This window comes from Marmota marmota, unplaced genomic scaffold (genome assembly GCF_001458135.2).
Source record: "Marmota marmota marmota unplaced genomic scaffold, marMar, whole genome shotgun sequence".
Classification (NCBI taxonomy): domain Eukaryota; kingdom Metazoa; phylum Chordata; class Mammalia; order Rodentia; family Sciuridae; genus Marmota; species Marmota marmota.
The window spans coordinates 9,207,124-9,228,852 of record NW_025999977.1 but is presented as its reverse complement, the minus strand read 5'-3'; the positions used below and the strand labels follow the sequence as shown (position 1 = coordinate 9,228,852).

Genomic DNA, 21,729 nt, shown 5'->3' with positions numbered 1-21,729 from the left:
ATATATATATAAAATATATATAAATGCTAAAATACTTGTCCTTCAATTTCTGTAGTATTGTTCTCAGAGCAATTTTTGACATTATTATCTAATTTGTAACATATCTCAAGGTTAAAAGAACATATTATACCCAGGGAAAGCAGAGAAAATTAGGTACAGTAAAATTATTAATCTGCCCCATTATTTGATAATGAATGAATCTTTCTATAGTCATTCTGAAAGTAAAGCAAACCAATTACTGTCTCAGAACTTTATAGCATATTCTTATATTTAGTTTTAATTTAAATGAAAACATTTCTCTAATGCTAGGAGCAAAATGAGTTAATATTTTTATATTGATTTTACATAGCTGGTATTTTTTGCTTTAATATCAAAGGGGAAAGAATATTAAAGAATACAGGTCACACTTAGAAAATATAGTAAAGCTAAAAAAAAAATAAAAGAATACCGGTGATGTAAAAGTCCCAAACAATATTCAAATATTTCCTTAAAGGAAAATAAGAACAAATTAAATAAAAAATATCAAGAGAAGTAATGTTTTTCTTTGAAGGGATGGACTGTCAGAAAATAGCCAGATTATGGAATGTTCTCATTAAAGATGGCAGCTCCTAAAATTGGTAGTTAGTCTGACACAAATCAGTCCAAATACAGCATTCACCTTAGCAAGTGGTGGAAGAATCTCCTTGCATATCTGCTGATCTGGTCTCTATATTCCAAAATAGTTGTATCCAGAAGTGGTCGTGTTGGAGCATAGAAGGTTCCAAGGCTTGCCTCAAGCTGTGCTGTGGAATTCAAACATAGCAGCACTAAAACAAGTGAAACTCCTTCAATTACAACAGAATACTCGTGTTTGCAGTCAGTCAGGTTTTTCGAACTTGGATGAAATGTGAGCTTGTTGCAGGAAAGATGAAATTAAAATATGACAGCTGGTACAAAAACAAACCTGTGTATAAACTTTCACTTGAGGCAAAGCTGACAATGACTCTGAGCAACAAAAAGCTGTCAAAACTGAAGAAATCCATAATGAACCAACCTCTCACCACAAATGGGTAATTAAAATAGTGACTCATCAAAGTTACACAGTTTGAACTAGTATTTCCTGTAAAATCAACTTGCAGTGTGCTCAACATTTACTCTTTTTAGCTGAAAAGAGAAAACTAACCTTTTCACATGGGAAATTGAAGTCAGCATAGTAGAAATGGTTTTTAAAACAATACAAATAAAAACAACAATACAATTAAAAACAGTGAGACCACCTCTCTACAACAATTTTAACAGGGCTGTAAAAGTCCCTATATTTTCCTAAATCCTGTCCTAAGCAACAAGATTCTTGGTTTTGTTAGTGAAAATTAACACCCTGGGAGAAGAAAGGAGGACTGAAAAAGCAAGTTTTGATAAACAAGGAGGACTAGAGATTAGGGGGAAAATACACATTTTGATAAACAAGGGGGATAGAAAATAGGGGGAAAATGCAAAAAATGTCTGGTCTTCTATCAAGGCATGCCTATGGGACTGTGCTTCAGCCCAGAAATACCTGAAAGTTAAGTAATTACCATAATGGTGAGAGTATGTGTATGTATGAGAACACTACAGTTCACAGTTAGACTCCTCTGATTTTTTTATGCTGCCAGTACTGGGTTGAATAAACAATTCATTATTTAGCAAAACTCTTTAGTTGTAGGCACATTTGTGTTTGAAAGTATTAAATTCCTCATCAGAGTAATTGCTAAGGACTTGGCTAAGCTGTTAGTAATTTCTGTTTTTAATCATAAATCTAGACAGTAAAGTAAGATGAACTTTAGAGGTATTTTCTTTCAAAGCAGCAGTCAATTTAGATTAAAATTGAATATAGCAATGCTATTGTGAAAACAAGCCAGATTCTCTTGCCATTGCTTGTTTTCTTGACAGCATGTTTCGTACATCTGAAATGTTCGAACCTACATGGAATACTTGTAACTCCCAGCACAGTTATAGATTCATTAGATATCCCAGCTTGATGTTTAAGGCAGAAATGAAGATCTCAAAGATAACCACAACATGGCTACAAATAAAAGAGCTCACTGGGTTCCACTAATAAAAGGAAAACAAATTACCATGTCAAATTTGTTAGCTTCAGATAGAATAAATCTCAACAGAGAAGAACTCTGAATGTTTTAGAAATGTGTTTTGCAGTTACTTAGGGGGAAATGCACATATCTACTTAAAATGTACATATTCTGATAACCCAGCATCATGCAAGCATTTTATTTTAATAGGCTACTATCATAAAAGCTTTTTATTTCCCTATCTCCCCAATATGGTTCCTTGAAAATATCCTTTATTAGAGCAAGAATCTGATAATGCCCATTTGTGTATTCCTTAACAATATTTCTTATGACATAGTAATCTTACAACATAAATTCACTAGGTGCAGCAATTTCTCAGTGTCCTGACAGTCAATATTTTATCTTTTCTACTTTTATACTTTTCTTCTTTAAGTATAAATTTAGGGTCTCCTATATAGATTTTATGTATCATCATAGGCTTCCTTTAGGGAACGTGTTTTTGTTATTTCTTTTTATGTACCCAATTTTGAGGTCTTGGGAGTATATCAATACTAATAAATAATTACTTGAGATAGTTCTGCAGGCAGAAATATTACAGCAATATATTATACTCTAATAAACTTGGAGTTAAACTTTCTTTTTTATTGTTAACTAATACTCATTGAGTACCTTCTGTGGGCCAAGCATTGTAGAAGACAGTGAAAGTGTATCTGTTGTGGGGAAGCGATGTAGGGATTGCATCCAGGGCCTCGTACATGCCACACAAGCAAGCACTCTACCACTGAGCTACATCCCCAGCCTTTTTTTTTTTCAAATTTTGTTTTGAGGCATGATCTGGCTAAACTGCCCAGGAGGGCCTCAAACTTGCAATCCTCCTACTTCGGTATCCCTAGTAGCTGAGAGTACAGGTGTGTACCATCTCACTTGGCTTGTGGAAGGAATTTTCTTAGTGTGGAAACACTGAAATCTTCATGTATGGGTTTGCACTACCTCCAAAAAGTCCATTCAATTTTTATTAAATAAATCATTATTATGGGATTTCTGTGAGTTTGCCCAAGACCCTGATACAGACTTCCTGAAGAAGTATGTTATTACTGATTATTCTTCTCTAAAACTCCTAAGATGAAAATTAACCACAGAACACTATCAAAATAAAACTTGCTTACTTTGGAAATGTAATAACAATGTAGTAAGAAAATCTATAAAAATGCACAGAAAATAGTAAGAAAGAAAATGTAAAGGACCTTTTGACATATCTTGTTTTTCCTAATTTCCTGTCTTATTACTTATGGTCAATTTCTTGTTGGCCATGATTTCCCACCATTAATATCAATGCTTATCACAAAGATGTAAAGGAAGTTGCAAATTTTTGATGCAATTTATATTACATAAATGAATACCTCATAAAAGATTTATTACATTATTGTAGGTGACATATCTTGTTTGTTTGTTTTTTTCTTTTTAACAATAAACATCTAGTATCCCTATAGGCAAAGTTACTTATTGAGTAAAGGTAGGAAAAATCCAAGCAGACAGAAAGGACAGAGGTGTCAAAAGCACAAGTCTGAAGATTGAAAACAAGAAGGAGCAATTCTGCAATACAATTCTGACACACACACAAAGTGAGTGTTAATGACTATTGTCTGGACAGAGGACTTGGATGTGAGGAAAATAATATTGATGTCTAATATGAAGGAGTAATAAAGGCCTTTGTTTGAGGCCCTTTGTCTACAGACCAAGAGAGTACATGAAATTGCTGATCAAAGTTTGAAATCTGAGCATATTTCACACTTAGACTGAATTGTACAATGACTGCATTGTGAGTTCCAACACAAGCTATACAGAAAAGTTGTTCTTTATGTTGACAAATACCACATAGTAAGTACTACATGGGAGCAATTATCTGCTATCTAATCCTTTCAGTTTTAATAGAGAATTAACATTTTTGTCTTTCAATCTCCAATAACATCACTCAAAAATGTCTTAAAACATCTAACTCAAAAAAAGTACTTCATGTATATACAAAACCAATTTGTGAAACATATTCAGGTCTGACCTTCTCTCTCTGGAGTAAGTCTTTGTCTAAGGAGATGGTTCACGATGGCACTCATGCTGATAAAGCACTGCTGGCCCAGGGTGTCCCAGTTCATACTGCTCAGGATGTTTATTGCTTCATAGATCTCATCACAATGAATGTACTGGAAGACAATATCTACTAGGCCCAGTTGTCCCTGAGTGAGTATGCCTGCCACAAAACATATAAAACTAGGTAAATCTTTTAAAATACAGAATAACAAAAACAGACTTAACTTTCCTATAAAGGAAAAATTTTTAAAAAACATTAAATATTTCTTGCATTAAGTGCTAGTATATGGGACTAATCCCCTTCTCAACCAATATTTTCTATAAAACATCTTGGTACAACAGGAACACATTTATCCTTTTAAAATGAAAGAAAATTTACTTTTAATTCTAGAGGACCAAGAACATAAAAAGAAAAGTTCAGGGGAAGCTGTCTGTTCTGGTCTTTTAAAATTGTCTTTTAAAAGACTGATCTCATTTGAAACTAACAATTTCTGAGTGTTAAATGACAATAAATACTAGGGCTTTAAAGCATGTTTCTGTTTTGTTTTTCATCTTTTGAAAATGGCTAGCTATAAAATCTTTTTTTCTTTAGCCGATGTTTACTGACTTTAGCAATTCTACAATAGCTTCTCAGTACAAATAATCATAAAGCTAAATGAGAAAATGTGTGTGAAATTACTTTGTAAGCTATAAAGTATCATAAAATATTATTGCAATTCTTTTTATTACTATCATCATCACTTAACTGGGCTATTTATAGGTTGTAGGATTTTTTTTAAATTAGTTAATGAGAAAGATGCTGAAATTCTTCACACTAACTTCAAGTCCCATCAAAATAAAAATTTGTGCTATATCTAACAGGACTCAACTTGATAGGGAATCTGGGGAATTGCCCTAACTATACTAAGCAGTAAAACTTTACTATTCCTTTTGTGTTGGTACAATCAACAAATATAACTATCCTAAAGTCTCCATGAGCCTGCAGTCAAGCACTGGAAGTCCTCATAAATCAAGGTGGCTACTTGGCAGTAGATATTAATGCAGAGAACTTTTGCAGGAAGCTGAAAATACCTGAGATTTGTTGATTCTATCCCTAAGCAACACTTCTATGAGTAGCAAGAGAAAGAACTGATCTGTTGGGGGTGGGGAGAGCTAACATAATTATGATCAAATAGTTCAAAGACAACAAAATTGAAAAAAAAAATGAGGGAAAAAGATGCATAGGATGTACAGAGAAACAAAGAATGATTCCAGACTTTGCATGTAAAATTATGCAAGCTAGAAAACAACAGGAAGACATTTTTAAAGTATTGAGAATTAAAAATAAATTAACCTAGAATTCTTACCCTTATAATAAAGGGCTCAAAATTTATGAAGAAACATAACAATTCTTAAGTACACCTAATAAACTGAGCTCTGAAATAATAAAGCAAAACATGACAGAACTAAAAAGAAAAAAATTAAAATATGTAATTATGGTTAGATATTTCAGGACTGCTTTTATAAATCAAGAGATCATGTAAACAGAAATTCAGGAAAAATATAAAATACTTGAAAAACACTATCAATGAATTTCATCTGACATTGATAAAAAACACTTTACCCAACAATGAAATACACATTCTTTTTGAGGGCCCACTGAATATTAACCAAGCTGAGCATATTCTAAATAATAAAAGAAACTTTAATACATTTCAAAGTTTTGAAATCATGAACAGGTTATGTTCTCTAACCATAAGAGAAATAAATTAGATATCTATAACAGAAAGCTATCTGGAAAATTCCCAAATATTTGAATAACCTATGGGTCAAAAAAATCACAAAGTATATTAGACATTATGTTGAATTGAATTAAATAGAAATATAACATAAAAAACTTTGTGAAATGTAGCTATGGTTTTTAAAGGAAAATTTCTAAGTGTTTCAGTTAGAAAAGAAGAAAGATCTAAGCTCAATAATCCAAGTGTCCTCATTAAGAACCTAGGGAAAAAAGAACAAATTAAATCCAATGTAAATAGAAAGAAGAAAATAATAAAGCTAATACATAGAAAATAATGAAGAACAGTAAAAATCAAATAAACTTGAAAGCTTTCTCTTTGAAAAAAATCAGTAAACTGAGAAAAAGAGATGATACAATTATCAATATCAAAAATAAGAGCTATATAACTACAGGCATTTAAAAATAGGAAAGAGTATGAGTAAATTTATGTAAATGTAGCTTAAATTAAATGGATTCCTTGAAAGACCCAAAATGTCAAACTTCACTCAAGAACAAACAAGGGCTAGTATTGTAGCTCAGAGACCTTGGTGTTTGATCTCTAGCACCTTTTCTTCCAAAAAGAAAGAATAGATGACTTGAATGGTTTTTATATTATTTAAATTTCAATTCATTGTTTTTTTTTTAAAAAAAAACCTTTACACACACACACCTTTAACTCTGCATATGTCCAGATGCCTTTATTGATGAATTCTATCAAACATTAAAAGAAAATATGTACTCTGCATAATCCAAAATACAAGAGAAACAAATACTCTTCAATTTATGAGATTATCACTATACCAACTCTAAAAATGACAGACATTAAAAGAAAATAAAATAATATTTCAATATCCTCACAAATAAGCATAAGATTCCTTAGCAAAATATTAGCAAATCCAAAAATATATAAAAAAGATGTCATAAACAAATAACATTTATCCCACAAATGTAAGATCACTTAAGCATCTTAAAACCAATCAATATATTCACCACATGACCATATTAAAAAGAAAAAAACATACTTATTTTAACAAATACAGAAAAAGCACTTGAAAAAGTTTCAAAATTCACTGAAGATAATACATCATAGAAGCCTATAAATGGAAGAGGAATTCCTCAACCAAGTAATATCATAGGTAGAATGAAAGACTGAATGTTTTCCACCTAAGACAGGAAACAAAGCAAGGATGTCATCTCTTAGCACTTCTATTTAATACTGTACTTGATGTCATAGCTAGTGTAAAAAGTGAGTAAAATGAAATAAAAGCATACAAATTAGATAAAATGTAAACAGATTTTTAATCCAGTTGTCATGATCATTTATGAAGAAAATCCTAAGGAATCTACACAAAAGTTATAGCAACTAAGAATGAGTTTAACTGGGTTCCAGAACACATGGTCAATATTTTAAAAATTGATTTCTACATAATCCCAGAAAAATGATTAAAAACTGCAATTAAAAATACTATTACAACATTTTTCAAAAACATGAAATACTTAAGGATAAATTTAACATAATATGTACAAGATCTTTATGTTTAAAACTGTACAACATTGCAGAAAAAAATTAATGAATACCTAAATAAATGGAAAGAAACTAAATATTATTAATTTGTATTCCTACTCAAATTGATATATAGATTCAACACAAAGTAAATCAACATCCTAGTAGGTCTTCTTGTAGAAACTGCTAAGCCAGTTTTAAAATTTATATAGAGATGCAAAGGATCTAGAGTAGCCAAAACAATATGAAAAAGAACAACAAAATGAGAGAACTAACAGTACCTGATTTCAAGATTTCCTGTAAAATTACAGTAAGTAAGACACTACGCTTAAGTATAGATACGCAGCTCAGAGGAAGAGAACAGACTCATCATAAACATACACATATGGTCAAGGTAATTCAATGTGAGAAAAAAATACTCTTTCCAGCAAATGGTGCTGGAACAGCTGAGTATTCATAATAAAGAATTAACCTCAACCCATAACTTTATCATATGCAAAATATTTACTTGAAATAGACCAGAAACCTAAATCTAAGAGCTAAAACCATAACACTTCTAAAATAAAACAAAACAAAATCTTTGTGAACTTGGGATAGTATTCTTAGATAGGACATGAAGAGCAGAAGCCATAAAATAAGGAAGTTTACAAATTGAACTTTCATTAAAGTTAAAAACTTCTACAACTCAAACCATACTGTTAAGAAAATGAAAAGTAAACTATAAACTAGAAGAAAATATTCATAAGTGTCTTACCAAAGCCTTTTATTCAGAATATGTATTAGAACTCTAATAAATCATTAAGTAAACATCTAATTAAATTTGGGCAAAAGATTTGAAGATATACTTCCATCAGAGAAAATATACAGCAATAAATATATGAAAAGATGTTCAACTCCAATAGTCATCAACTACCTCACACTCACTAGAGTGACGAAAATTTAAAAGGCCATTAATGTCAAGTGTTAGTGACTATGTGGAGCAACCAGCGTGTCCATAAATTGCTGATGGACATGTTTTATTAAGCTTTTTCGCCACTGTTATAAAAGATCTGCCCAGAACAATTGTAGAGGAGGAAACGTTTATTTGAGGGCTCATGGTTTCAGAGGTCTTAGTGCATAGAAGGCCAACTCCATTCCTCAGGGCTTCAGGTGAGGTGCAACATCATGGCAGAAGAATGTGGCAGAGGCAAGAGGCCACATAATGATCAGACAGCAGAGACTCCACTGGCCAAATACAAATATATACCCCACAGCCACACCTTACACTTCAATTACCACTCAGTTAATCCCTACCAGGGGATTAATTCACTGATTAGGTTAAGGCTATAAACCGAAATGATTATTTCTCCTCTAAACCTTCTTGCATTGAATCACACATGAGCTTTGGGGGGACAGCTCATATGCAAACCATAACAACATATTAATGGTATAATCACTTTATAAAAAGGTCATTTCTTTTAAAGTAGCATATGACCTAAATATTGTATACTTCTAGGTTTTCCCCAAGAAAAATGGAAATGTGTCCATACAAATATTTGTACATATAATTTTTAGTCCTTTAAGCTTATACCTGTGTCAATAAGTATTTGACAGGATAAAAAAGTTATGGTATGTCTGCATCATGGAAGACTACTCAGTAAGATAAGAAAAACTTATAAGATACACATAATAATATGTGTATCTTATAATACACAGATCAATGCTGAGTGATAATATAAAAATGCAAAGTAAGATCTACTATATGATCCTATTTCTATGAAATTCTATAAAAAACAAATCTAGTTCATAGTGACAAAAAGTACTGTTTGTCAGATTTGAGAGAGATGGAGATTAATGACAAAGGGCCTTGGGAGAATTTTTTGGGATGATGGAAATGTTCAGTACCTTGATTATGGTGGTAATCATGGCACTGCATACATTTAAACTTATTAAACTATAAAAATAAATTTTTATTTATTAGATTATACCTCAATAAACTTGATTTTTAAACATTCATCATCGAAGTAGAATTCTATTGGTAAAAAAAGTTTATTTCAAAAAATTTAAGATTCAATTTTAAGACTGGTATTTAATAAAGTACCCAACATTTCTTTCTAGCAATAAACTAATGTCAATTGTCTCTTGGGTAAAGTATAACTTTGAAATATCTAATTAAAAATAACTTTTGAAGAAAATACACTTATAAAGTTTCTAAGAGAAAAATCATACTCCTTTCCTTTTAGGGAGCATGACAGATATAAACACACATATACTCACATATTACCTGTGATTTTCAAAATTATATAAGAAGAAAGATGTTAACTTCAATTATACTTCATTGAATATTATCACTTGAACAAGTAACCTTTTTTCAACTTTGCAGGCTGCATGAGGACACTGTAGGGTCACTCCACACAGATGGAATACTATTGCCACCACAATGGAAGGGGTGAGTAGGCTTGGCTGGGAAGCTATAGTGCAGCAAAGCTCGGGGGATGAAACCCAAGAGGCAGATGAGGGTTGATCCATCACTGGAGTATTTCGGCTGGATCAGAACAGTGATTGCACTGTTAGAATAATAATTTCAGTGCAGTTCAGGGAATTAACTGGAAAGTAGGAAGGGTAGGCAAAAGACGCAGACAGAGGGCCTCTACTTGATCACAATTAGACAAGGGAGGTCTAGATTAAGGTAATGAGGCTGAACAGAATAAGATGCCTTTGACAGTATTTAGAAGGCAGAATTGATAGGATTTTGTTACTAACATTAACATTGAAGGAGGTCCATTACATTAGGGGTGAGGGAAGATTTTATGATGATTTCTGACTTGGAGGTTCCATCTGAATCATTCTAACTTCCAAAATACAAGAAGATAAGCAGGTTTGGGGAGAAAGATGATAACTTCACATCTGCACACAATGAGGTTGAAATAGTATCTATTAAAATAGGTAAATGTACGGATGTGGAGTCAGTAGTCATCTGGGCTGGAGTTAGAGAATTAGAAGCATCTTGACCATTTTCTGCTACTATAATTGAATATTATTGACTAGATAAATTATAAACAAAAGAAGCTTATTTAGCTCACAGTACTTAAGACTGGGAAGTTCAAGATCAAGATCAAAGGACTGCATATGATAAGGGCTTTCTTGCTATGTTATAACATTGTGGAAGGACAACTGAGCATGCACAAGACAGAGAGAAAGGGTGGGAATTGAACTGATAACAAATACACTCTGAAATAAATTAGCCTACTCCCTCAATAATGGCATTAATCCATTCACAAGGGCAGAACCTTCCTGACCTAATCACCTCTTAAAGATCTCACATCTTTATACAGTTGCAATGGCAATTAAATCTCACTATGAGTTTGGAGAGGAAATTCAAACCATAACATATAGCTAATTTAAAAATAAACTCTCAATCTGTATAAAATGAGACAAGAACTATAAATGGAACCCTGGAGAGCCCAAAAATTTTCATGAGTAGGCAGAAGAAGAGTGTAAAAGTGATGAAAAGTTGCATTCAGGGTCATAAGAGGCAAATATGATAAAGAGTTCTATGACAATGGGAGTGGTCAGCAACCATCAAACACTGAAAAGCCATCAAGTAACATGAGAAATGTATCCTGGAGGAAGCCACAGGCGACCTTTCCAAAAGTGGTTCCAAGAGAACACTACAGACACAAACCACGATGCAGTGCTCTGACAAGAGAATGAGAAGAAAGGAAGCTGAGAAAGTCAGTGTTTCTTTCTTTTTAAAATATTTTTTAGTTGTAGTTGACACACCATTCATTCATTCATTTATGGAGCTGAGGATGGAACCTTGGGTGTCACCCGTGCGAGTGAGCGCTCTATTGCTGAGCCACAACCCCAGCCACCACCACCACCACCCCCCGCCCCCGGAAAGTCAGTGTTTCAATGACTCTGGCTATGAAAGGAAAGTGAACATTTGATCAATAATGGGAAACATTTTTAAGGAAGAACTTGTTTTCATGATGTGGTTTGGGCCTGTTTACTGCTAATGAAACACAATTCATGGGGGGTGGGAAGGGTGACAAGGTAAAGGTGTCAAGGGTAATGTTGTGGAATCCATAGCAGAAGTAGTGGTGGAAATGGTCATGGAGTAGAGGAAGGGCTCCTTTTTCTTTGGATCTCCAGGGAAAGATTCAGGTGCCTGTGGTTAAGTGTTGGGCGGGTGGTGAGGAACAGATAAACTTAATGAAGTGCCAATTAAAAGGTGAGATTCTCTGTTGAGGGGAGACAGAGCTGATCTTGTGGGTTTAAAGAGAGCAATGAATATCAGAAAAGGTTCTAACGGAAACGGAAAAGCTTTAAGAACCTGGTAGTATAATTGGGTCCTCCTCCTTTTAAAATTAATCTTAGTTTATGTATGTGGAAATATGAGATATTGACTGTCACATAAAAAAATTCTGAATACTGTACTTATTGCTTTATATAAAGAAATATTTCTTGGCTTCCTGGTAGGAGCATGACACTTCCAGCTGCTTCCTGAGGAAGACGTGTATTTGGAATTCTTCTAATATCAGTGGGGATGGCCTTTTAATACCCCCAATTTTTTGTACAATCACTGTAAGAATTAAGAATGGAAACTCTACCCTTGGAACAGAGTTTCCCTTCAATATTACTCTAACTGACCTAATCTAAGAGTCAAACTCCAAAAATCTTAGCATATTGGCATCAGCGACTGCCACGTTTACATATGACAGCACTCTATTTTAAACTATGATCTATGATCTATCTTTACAATTTTAAATTGTAAGCTACACCTTTCATGTCAAATTTTCCAAAGACTTGCATAACAAGCTCTGAGATAAATCTCATAAATGCTCCCTAGTGGGGAACTGCACATGCAACTACCTGTTTACATATGCAGTAACTTGAATTATACATGAAAATTCCACATGGATGCCCAGAATCAGCACTGTGTTAATTCAAGAAGTATATTAATTTTTTGGATGTATTTAGTAGCAGATCATGAGAAAAATCTGTTCTTTAAACTGGGTTTTCTTTTAAAAAAATTGTTAGTTGAAATTGATTATTTCAAGGAATCTACTCTTCCCAGGAAAAATAATTTGATAGAAATATTAATCTTATAATACATTAAAAATAAGAAAAGTTTTAAAAAATCCTTAGAAATTCCATATTTAGCTCTCTTAATGATCCTGTACACTGTCCCTATCCTACAAACTTAAGAGTCATATTGAAAATAAAATTTAAATGATAAATGTCAGTTGCAGAAGTTATCACCTTTTTATTTGAATGTTTGACTTCTATTGGATAATTCTCTTCCAAGAGACCTTCTTGGGGGAAAAAGAGGTGACAGCCAACTCATTGCCTAATTGATTTAGGAACAGTGCCCAGGGAGACAGTCCAATTAAGTTTACAAGCTGGCAATTAGCAGGAAGCCCTCTAAATCCCTACACTGAGAGCCTGTTTACTTTAGTAAGAAGGCAAATGTGCTAGAGATAGGAAGAGAAAGCTGTGCTTTTTGCAAAGCTGTTGTGAGTAGGCCCACAAGGGAGGGCTGAAGAAAAGCCAGGTAGATGCGGGCAGACAGCCTTATGTTTGACAGGTAACTGAGTAATTTAAAGGGTGAGAGGGAATGAGAGCAAGAGAGAGGAGAGAAAAAGCAGGCAAAAGAGAGAGAAGGAGGAAGAGACAAAGAGAAAGAGAGTGTGTGTTTTAACAAGACGTGCAAACATCAAACATCCACTTTAATTAGTGTTGTGTATGGAGACATACAACTGTTAAACATGAAGTCAGGCAAAGTATAACTGGATTATCTCATAACAAATGAGATTCCAAACATTTTTTTTCTTAGACAATATTAACATTGTGAATGCATTTATTTGTATTTTTAGTTTGTAGAAGGAAAATAATAGGCCTCACATTATATGCATCATATCTTTCATATTAATCAAGATATTTTCATTAGATCAATTTCATGTGTTCAATTTCAGAGACAAGTACACCTATAAAAAAAGTAAATCGCAAATTTTTATCACGAAGTCAAGTCTTATAAGAGGTTTAAAAATGTATTTACTTTTCTAACTTTTTAAGTAGCTATAATGTATATGAAACAAAAATTTTTTAAACCTATGTGAGTTTCTCTCAAGAACATTAAATTATACAAAACTACCTAAAGTTGTTTTGCTATTCTAGGACATAAACAGTAATATGAAACTGTAACAAGCAAATGAATCATCATGAGAGGATTTCATTTTAAAGTTTCCTGGTCAAATATGCTATATTAATATATAGTTTTATAAATAATGATAAATCCTTTTGAATGTTTTTAATCCAAAAGGGAAACAAAACAAAAAGTTACACAAATATTTTTAGCAAATTCTAACTACATATCTGCCTTCTTTATTTGTTTCACAAAATTTCAGGCTGGGAAGCAAAAGATATGGATAACCTAAAATAACATTTACAGAAAAAGTTTTATATTCCTACAACACAGAATTTTTCAATGAATACAGAAAGTACTTTTAAAATATTCACATGTTTATTTCTTAAGGAGTGTTTTAATAGGACATTTCAGAGAGTACCAGATGTGAAAGTTCAGGCTTTTTAATCATCATAAAGGATAATTAGTAAAATTTCCAAATTCAATATCTAATATTCATTTGACATTTAGAAAATGATCCACAAAGCCTTTTTAAGAAACTGTTTGAAAGGCAAACATATTTATGGGATTACAAATAACAAAAATCTACATTCCAAGAGTAGTTTTAGTTGCCTTAGTAATATCACTATCATAAACACTGTACTTACCAACTTCCTTGACTTACCAAGTTTAAACAAAAGCACACCCAAAGGTCCTCTGTCAAACCTGAGGAAGAGAAGATCATAGATGTGTCTATTTTCAGGCTTCTGAGAAACAACCAGAGGAGCTATCCACTGCATTTGAACAAGACTGCTGGAAACATCAAAGAACTTATTGAATTGCAGAGTCTCCCTGGGTAAGCGGTCTTCAGCCAAGAGCTGGATGTTAATAGGGGATAGAGCCATATCAAAAATTTGCAGCTCCCCTTGGTTGCTGCCAACTAGCAGAATGGCACCACTTGGGTGGCAGCTTATTAATGAAGGCAAAAGTTCAGCCTGGGCCAAGAGAGTCACTCTACGGTGAGTTTCATAAAGAACTACTGAAGAATCTTCACAGCCCAGAATCAGTTTGTCTTCAGTAACACTCCTGCAGCAGCTGATGGCCTTCGATCTTAATGGTATTCTGGTGACTGACACACAATGGATTTTGTTCCGAACACATTCATAGATGCAGCTGTCAGCCATGGGCTCTTTGTCTACACCGACGGACTGCTCCACTGTAAACACCTGATAAGGCTGTTTGGTGCCAAAGCAAACATCTAGTGGATCCCATTCTGTACGAACAGAACTCAGAACCTGTAAGAAATGCAGCAAGAACATCAGACGGTCAGTTGATATCACTTAAAGGCCACCAATATTAACCCAGAAACCCAATAAAGACCATCAATTTCCACTGTAACCATCAGCTTGACATATGCAACACATATATACCCAAAATAGAGTACACGAATAAGAATTAAGCTATTAAGATTTTAACTTTAATTTTGGGAAATCTATAAGTACTTAAAGTTAAAAATGTCCCACAACATATAAAAACAAACAAATTAGGCTATTAGAAAAATCGTATGGTTTGCAGAATATCATTAAAAGTTAGAAGTTAAGTCAGGTATGGTGATGCACACCTACAATCCCAACTACTTGGGAAAGGGAGACAGGAAGATCAAGGCCAGCCTCAGCAGTTTAGCAAGATGCTGTCTCAATTAAAAAATAAAAAGAGCTGGTGGTGTAGCTCAGTAGTACACTACCCGGGAATTCAATACCCAGTACTGAAGAAAGAAGAAGGAGGAGGAGAACGAAGAGGAAAAGAATAATTAAAGGACTTTAAAGAATTAGTTATGTTCCACCTCCATCCTTCCTATATCTGGAATGATCAATAAGTTATTTACCAGAAATATATTTCTAATTAGTAGGGCTGGGTAGGCAAAGGGGAAAAATTTAGAATTCTATTAACAGTCTCATAGAAATATTTTGCTACCCCAAAAAATATTGCTGGGACTGGGGTTGTGGCTCAGTGGTAGAGCGCTTACCTAGCACGAATGAGGCACTGGGTTCAGTTTTCTGCACCCCATATAAATAAATGAATAAAATAAAGGTCCAGTAGAAAAATGATCAATAAATAGTAAATAATACTGGTAAAGTAAAATTTTAAAGTCATCTTTAGTACTTAAAGGAAAGATTACCTGCCTATAAGAAACATCAATGTAGAACAAACGAATAAAAAAATCGGTCATTTATTTTATTAATATATAAATGATAGGTGGTCAAGAGCCAGGAGAATAGTATTAAAGAGGATATTTTTAATACTTTGTTAAAAAATTCAAAATCAGATATAGAAAATTAAATAACATGTGGGATAAAATATTATAGAACTGCTCACCATCAAAAAAGTACATTTAAAATATGATTAAATTTGGCTGAGGTCTGTCCCTGAGTTAATAGTAATGCATGAATGTCATTTTCCTATATGTCACAATGTATATTACAGTATACAATCATTTGAGGGGGAAAGCAGACAAAGAGAATTCATTGTACAATTATAGTAATTTATTATGAGTCAAAAAAAATTCAAAATGGAAAGTTAACTATCGTACAGAGTGTTGAATTGGGGAGGGGAATGGGAGCTGAAATGACTTTTTAAAAAATCTATTTTGAACATCATCAGCAACTTAATTTTTTAATATTTATTTTTTAGTTGTAGTTGGACACAACACCTTCACTTTATTTATTTTTATATGGTGCTGAGGATCAAACCCAGGGCCTTGCATATGTGAGGCAAGCACTCTACCACTGAACCATAACCCCAGCCCAGCAACTTAATATTCTTAAAATAAATGCTTTTGTTTTCACTCCCCTGTCCTACCTTTCAATGAAAACCCCCTAATAAATTAAATGTGTATTCCCTTGCCTAGAATGCAACTCCTGTGGGATCCATATCCATGTCCATTTCCTGCACTCATTTTCCCTTTTGTCCAATAAATATTTGTTCAAATAAATATTTGTACCAGGGACTGGTCCTAGGGATATAGCAGTGAGTAAGTGTTTTCCCTCAGCGAGCACACACACTTGCATGGGAGAAAAAGTAGTATCTCTTCCTAACCTTTGGGAGGTTCATTACTGATATCTCTATAATAAAAGACAAAATATCAAGAGGAGGCAAAACTAAATTATTTAACCAGTTTTAGGTGACACAGGAAACTTCACATATGAAGACCCAGGAAAAACTAAATTTTATGCTTACAGTTGATGAAAATGAACAGTGGTATAGAAGTATGATTGGATAAAAAGCAGATATGGCCTATGGTAATATACTGAAGGGAACTTAGCAAGGACCATTTGTTCTGATTTTTCTTTGTGTCTCTAGGTCTTCATTCCTTTAAGAGGGTAGGACAAATGTCAAAGGAGGGTCTTGTACCCAAGTTTCAAGGGAGGTAGATCAAAGAATTCTTTTTATGGCTGGGGAAGGAAGATAGGAGAAGGTCAAAGAAAGAAAAGGCCACAAAAATCTTTGCTGCTTTCTACTGTTTTTTTTTTTTTTTTTCAATTTCCTTCAGCTTAAAATAGTCAGGGGGCTAAAGTGCCATATTTGGGGATAGCATTTCTGTTTCCCATTCACACTATAATAGTGAGGGAGAAGGCAATAATTAACAAGTAAGCACATTTCAATACCTTGTATATGTACTTCCTAAGTATTATGAAGTTAAATAAAGCAAAAAGGTGTGGGGGGCAGCAGAAGTAGGGGAAGGGGGCATGATACAGAGAAGTCAGGGTAGGTCTTCCCAATAAATATGACTTCAAAGGGGTAAACCATTTCTCTAAGAGAATAGAGCTCCAGGCAGAGGAAACAGATTCTAAGTAGAATCTCTAAAGCCCTTACCCAATATGGCTAGAGAATGGGAAGAAAGGAAGAGAATAGTGGAAATGGAATTTGAGGGGTGGGGAAAACATGGTGTAGTAGCTTGTAGACCAGCAGGGCATTCAAGGTTCCCTTCCAACTCACTTTTTCCTACCAACTCACTTATTATTTCTACTAAGCATACTTACCCTTAAAGACATAAAAGTATACCAGTTTTCTGGATTCCTCACAGATGTGTGACATCTCTCCTTCCTTTAATCCCCCTTCAAATCCCTTGCCCAGCCCCAACTTAACCAATGCCTTTCTTGTGACATCTAGCCTTCTATTTGCTTCTTCTTTTTTTAAAATATTTTTTTAGTTGTTGATAGACCTTTATTTTATTTATTTATATGTGGTGCTGAGAATCAAACCCAGTGCCTCACACATGCCAGACAAGTGCACTGCTGCTGAGCCCCAGCCCTGGCCCTCTATTTGCTTCTGATGTTTAGTCATACATCATCATTTTTCAGTGTCAGCTTAAAAGAATAAACTATCTTGTGTATTTTATACTTTTCTGTGTTGTGTAGCAGCAAGTCAAAAACTCTTGGTAGAATATAATAAGCTTTTAAAAACTATGAATTTAAGTAAAATTCTGTAATGGTGGTTGAAATATACTTCCAAAAGCTTTAAGTTTTATAAAAGAACCCTCAGGGTATATTGAGTATTTAAACTGAAGGAAATCAAGAAAATCGAGAAGCCAGGGAATATTGAGTAGAGTCTGTTCTCACAAAGGGACAATCTAAATGGAGAGGCCCAGCCAGTTGGCATCTTAGCCAAGAATAAGTTAGGCTCAAGGTTCAGGGAGAAGGTTCCTAGGCTTCCTTGTTTCCAAATGTTTGTGAGATCCTCTCTAATACTTCAATAGTTGCACAAGGAAAAAGGGAAAAGGGGAGACAGACCATGGGCTGTTACATATACCCCCTTTCCGATACTGTCAATCCCAGATTACTCTAAAAAGGTAACCAAGGTCAGAGGTTGGTTTGATGTCTTCCTAAATGTCTGTGTGATTTTGATTAGATGATATTCATTTAAGGGAGGAAAATGTCTTGCATGGTATAATTAAAAAATATATCAGGGGTTGGGGGTATAGTAGGGCATTTGACTAGCATATCAAAATCATGGGTTCCATTCTAGCATAGAAAAAAAAAGATACCATAAAAGTTTAAAGATTAAAAAGTACTTGAAACACAAGTTTCAGAAAAGAGTAACTCAGTAGCCCCACCTATAATAATAAGAAAAGAAGATGCTGTACTTATTTAATTGTTTCAATACCTCAAAGTTAGGTTTTATAATCTATATTCTAGAGATAATAAGGGTTAGAGAGATAACTATAAGTTGTTCTTGGTCTCAAAGTTAATAAATGATATACTTACAGTTTAAATCTGATTCTAAAACACCCAGGTCTCTGCAGGTTTTTCAGGCTAGCAAGTACAGGTAATTTACAGGTTTACATGACTGAATCAGCTTTTCTTCCATATGATCAGAGAGAAAGAATGAGACCTTCAGGGCATTCAGAAATCTAAAAAGTGGTGGAGGGATCTCCACATAGGAAAGAAGAATGAGAAAAAGGGGAAGGGACCCAAGAGACAGATGATGCAAATGACAATGGAGCCTATTAATTTGGGGGCAGTAAAGAAGCTTGTGCTGAACTATTTTTGCCTGGATAGTGAACACTAAAAGACAACTATGCTTTGTATAACTGAGGAAGTTTGGAAAAAGGGTCTTAATAAGCTAACTTCTTTTAAAGATCCTTCATTCTTGGATTTATTGAGTTATACTGAAAATAAAGGGTGTGCTCCACAAATGTAAATGTAAAACTGTCCCTAAAATGGACCAGATAAAACTAAATTATCTCCTCAAAACAAAAATTTTACAAATATAAAAAATATTGCTAATTTGATATCAATTTCTGCTATGATTTTGCATGTAATGTTTTGAAGGTTGTATTGTGCCTGGAATGAACAAGGTCAAGTTTATATGGCTGTTATTATAATGATATGATGTTAGCACTGATATCCAAAATACCTGTATGTTTAAAGTATTTTATATACCTGGGTTCAGAATTTAATTCTAAGTTGGACCTGACTCTTGTAACTGCCACAAACAACACTGCACAGTAGAAGCACATTAACAGGGCCTGAATGTTGTCTTGACAATAAAGACCTCTGAGCTTTTTGAGTTAGAACTATAGTCTTATAATTATAGTTTACTTATTTGTAAGAGAAGGACTTATCTACATGTGTTGCAGAAATGCTGTAAAAATTTAAAATAACATAACTAATATGCAGGTCTGAAACAGAGTACCCTCAATAATTACTAAACATTATTGTTGCTCCTAAAGAGAAAACACTGAATTCTTTGGCAAGGATAGCAGATAACAGGAAGAATGAAGGACACTGATACTAAATAAAATCCATATTTGGTTACTGAGAATTTATGGATGATACTTTCATAAGCGCCAACTAAAAATGTGGGAGATAATTTTAAATATAGAAAAGATGTGGCTTGGAAGTTAATATTAAAAGGATTTCACTTATTTATGATATTTAACACTATGCTTGGCATGTGGTAATGGCTCAATAAGCACTATTGACTGCATATATTTTAAATAAGACACATTTCATACACATTTCATATTTAATTTCATGATTTTAAATTCATTTAAATTTGTACTTAATTATGTGATTTTTTAAAAGACATGATATTATTAGAATGAAAGAAACACTTCAGTCTATGAAAATAATAAATTTGCATACCACCATGATAAATGTGTCATGTACCACAATAAAATAAACAAGGAGAAAAAATAAATACATATGACAATAAGCTGTATAAGAAAATGTTTATAATTAATTTAATTTACATGGTAGAGAACCTGAATGCAAAAGTTTAAGTCAATCAAGAACAGCAAAATTATACTTAAATGTTACTTAAATGTAATATTAATATTTTTAATTGAAAGGAAAAGTGGACTGGTATCTTAATTAGAATTCTGAAGTAAAACATTTTTACTTTAAAAGTAGGGAATAATGGATAATGACCAATAAAAATAACCTCAGATAAAATATGGCAATACAATGTAAAAGAAAATTTGGCCAATCAGTTCTAGGAACATGCTAATGTGATAGACCAAGATAATGAGAATAAAGTGCAAACACCTACATTCTCAACAGCCATTTAAAGCTATTGAAGTATGTCCTTTGATCGAAGAACCAGATGAAATAAAAATGTTAATACATTTTCTATCTATAAGACATTATGTTAGCAGATCCTAGCAAATAAAAAGTGGGGGGAAAACAACTATAATTTTGTAACTATTGCAAAATATCAAGAATTGAATGTACTAAGACATCCTTTTTTTTTATATTGATGAAGCTAGTTTTTCTCACAAAGTGAACTCATATTTAAGAACTAGTGAGGAGGGGGCTAGGGTTGTGGCTCAGTGGTAGAACATTACCTAGCACATGAGAGGCCCTGGGTTCAATCCTCAGCACCACATAAAAATAAATAAAGATATTGTGTCCAACTAAAAAATAAATATTAAAAAAAGAACTAGTTAGGAGATGATCAATGCCAAGATACAATAGTAAGATAAAGAAGTGAAAAAAATATGGTGTGTAGTGAAGAGACAAATCTAAGTGACAATGCCCTGAAGAAAAGAACAAAGAAGAAAGAATAATCTAAAAAGAAATAACTGAATTTGGTGACACTCTACCCAAATCTTCTAGGAGGCATGCTCACTGTTATCCTATGCAAACTTCATGATCAAGAATTCCCTTCTCTTGCTGGGCATGGTGGCACACGCTAGCTATGCAGTAGTATAAGGCAGGAGGATTCCAAATTTTAGGTCAGCCTGGGCAATTTAGTGAGACCCTGTCTCAGTTGGGGATATAACTCAATGATAGAGTGCTTGCTTAGCACATGCAAGGGTGAACCTACTACTGGGTTCAATCCCCAGTAGTAGGATAGGGTGTGTGTGTGTGACAAAACTGAAGTGGGAATTACCTGGGATAATGAGCAGAGTAAGAGTTCTGGTAAAGGCATAGTGAGTAGGCAAACAATAAGAAGGGAAGAACTGTATAGATAATTGGGAGATGAAAAAAACCTTACAATGTGAAAAGTCTGTTAAAAATCTAAAATATGAAGAAAATGAGCTCTGCTTTAACTCAAAGGCAACAAATACAAAGAAGAAAAACACAGGCACTATGTTAGCTAAACCACAGGCTACACAATGTAAGAAGTGGCCAATAAGGGAAGTTTGCTATTCCAGAAATGGATGGAATAACATTCATGGCCCAGTGTTTTTTCTCTTCTTTTTTCTTATCTTTCTCTTCTTTCT

At 33.5% G+C, this 21,729-nt stretch overlaps 1 protein-coding gene across 11 annotated transcripts in view; it reads right to left on the bottom strand.

Moving 5' to 3' along the window:
- LOC107137246 (WD repeat containing planar cell polarity effector) overlaps positions 1-21,729 on the bottom strand; it is a 487,063-nt gene that overhangs the window by 168,183 nt on the left and 297,151 nt on the right. For 10 of the 11 annotated variants that reach the window (XM_048804219.1, XM_048804220.1, XM_048804222.1 and 7 more), the window contains 3 exons: positions 14,185-14,794; positions 4,102-4,290; positions 659-782 (listed from right to left, as the gene is read on the bottom strand). In XM_048804219.1, coding sequence (XP_048660176.1) covers positions 659-782; positions 4,102-4,290; positions 14,185-14,794 — 923 coding nt within the window. The remainder of the gene's footprint in view (positions 1-658; positions 783-4,101; positions 4,291-14,184; positions 14,795-21,729) is intronic. The other variant, XM_048804226.1, reaches the window with a different exon arrangement.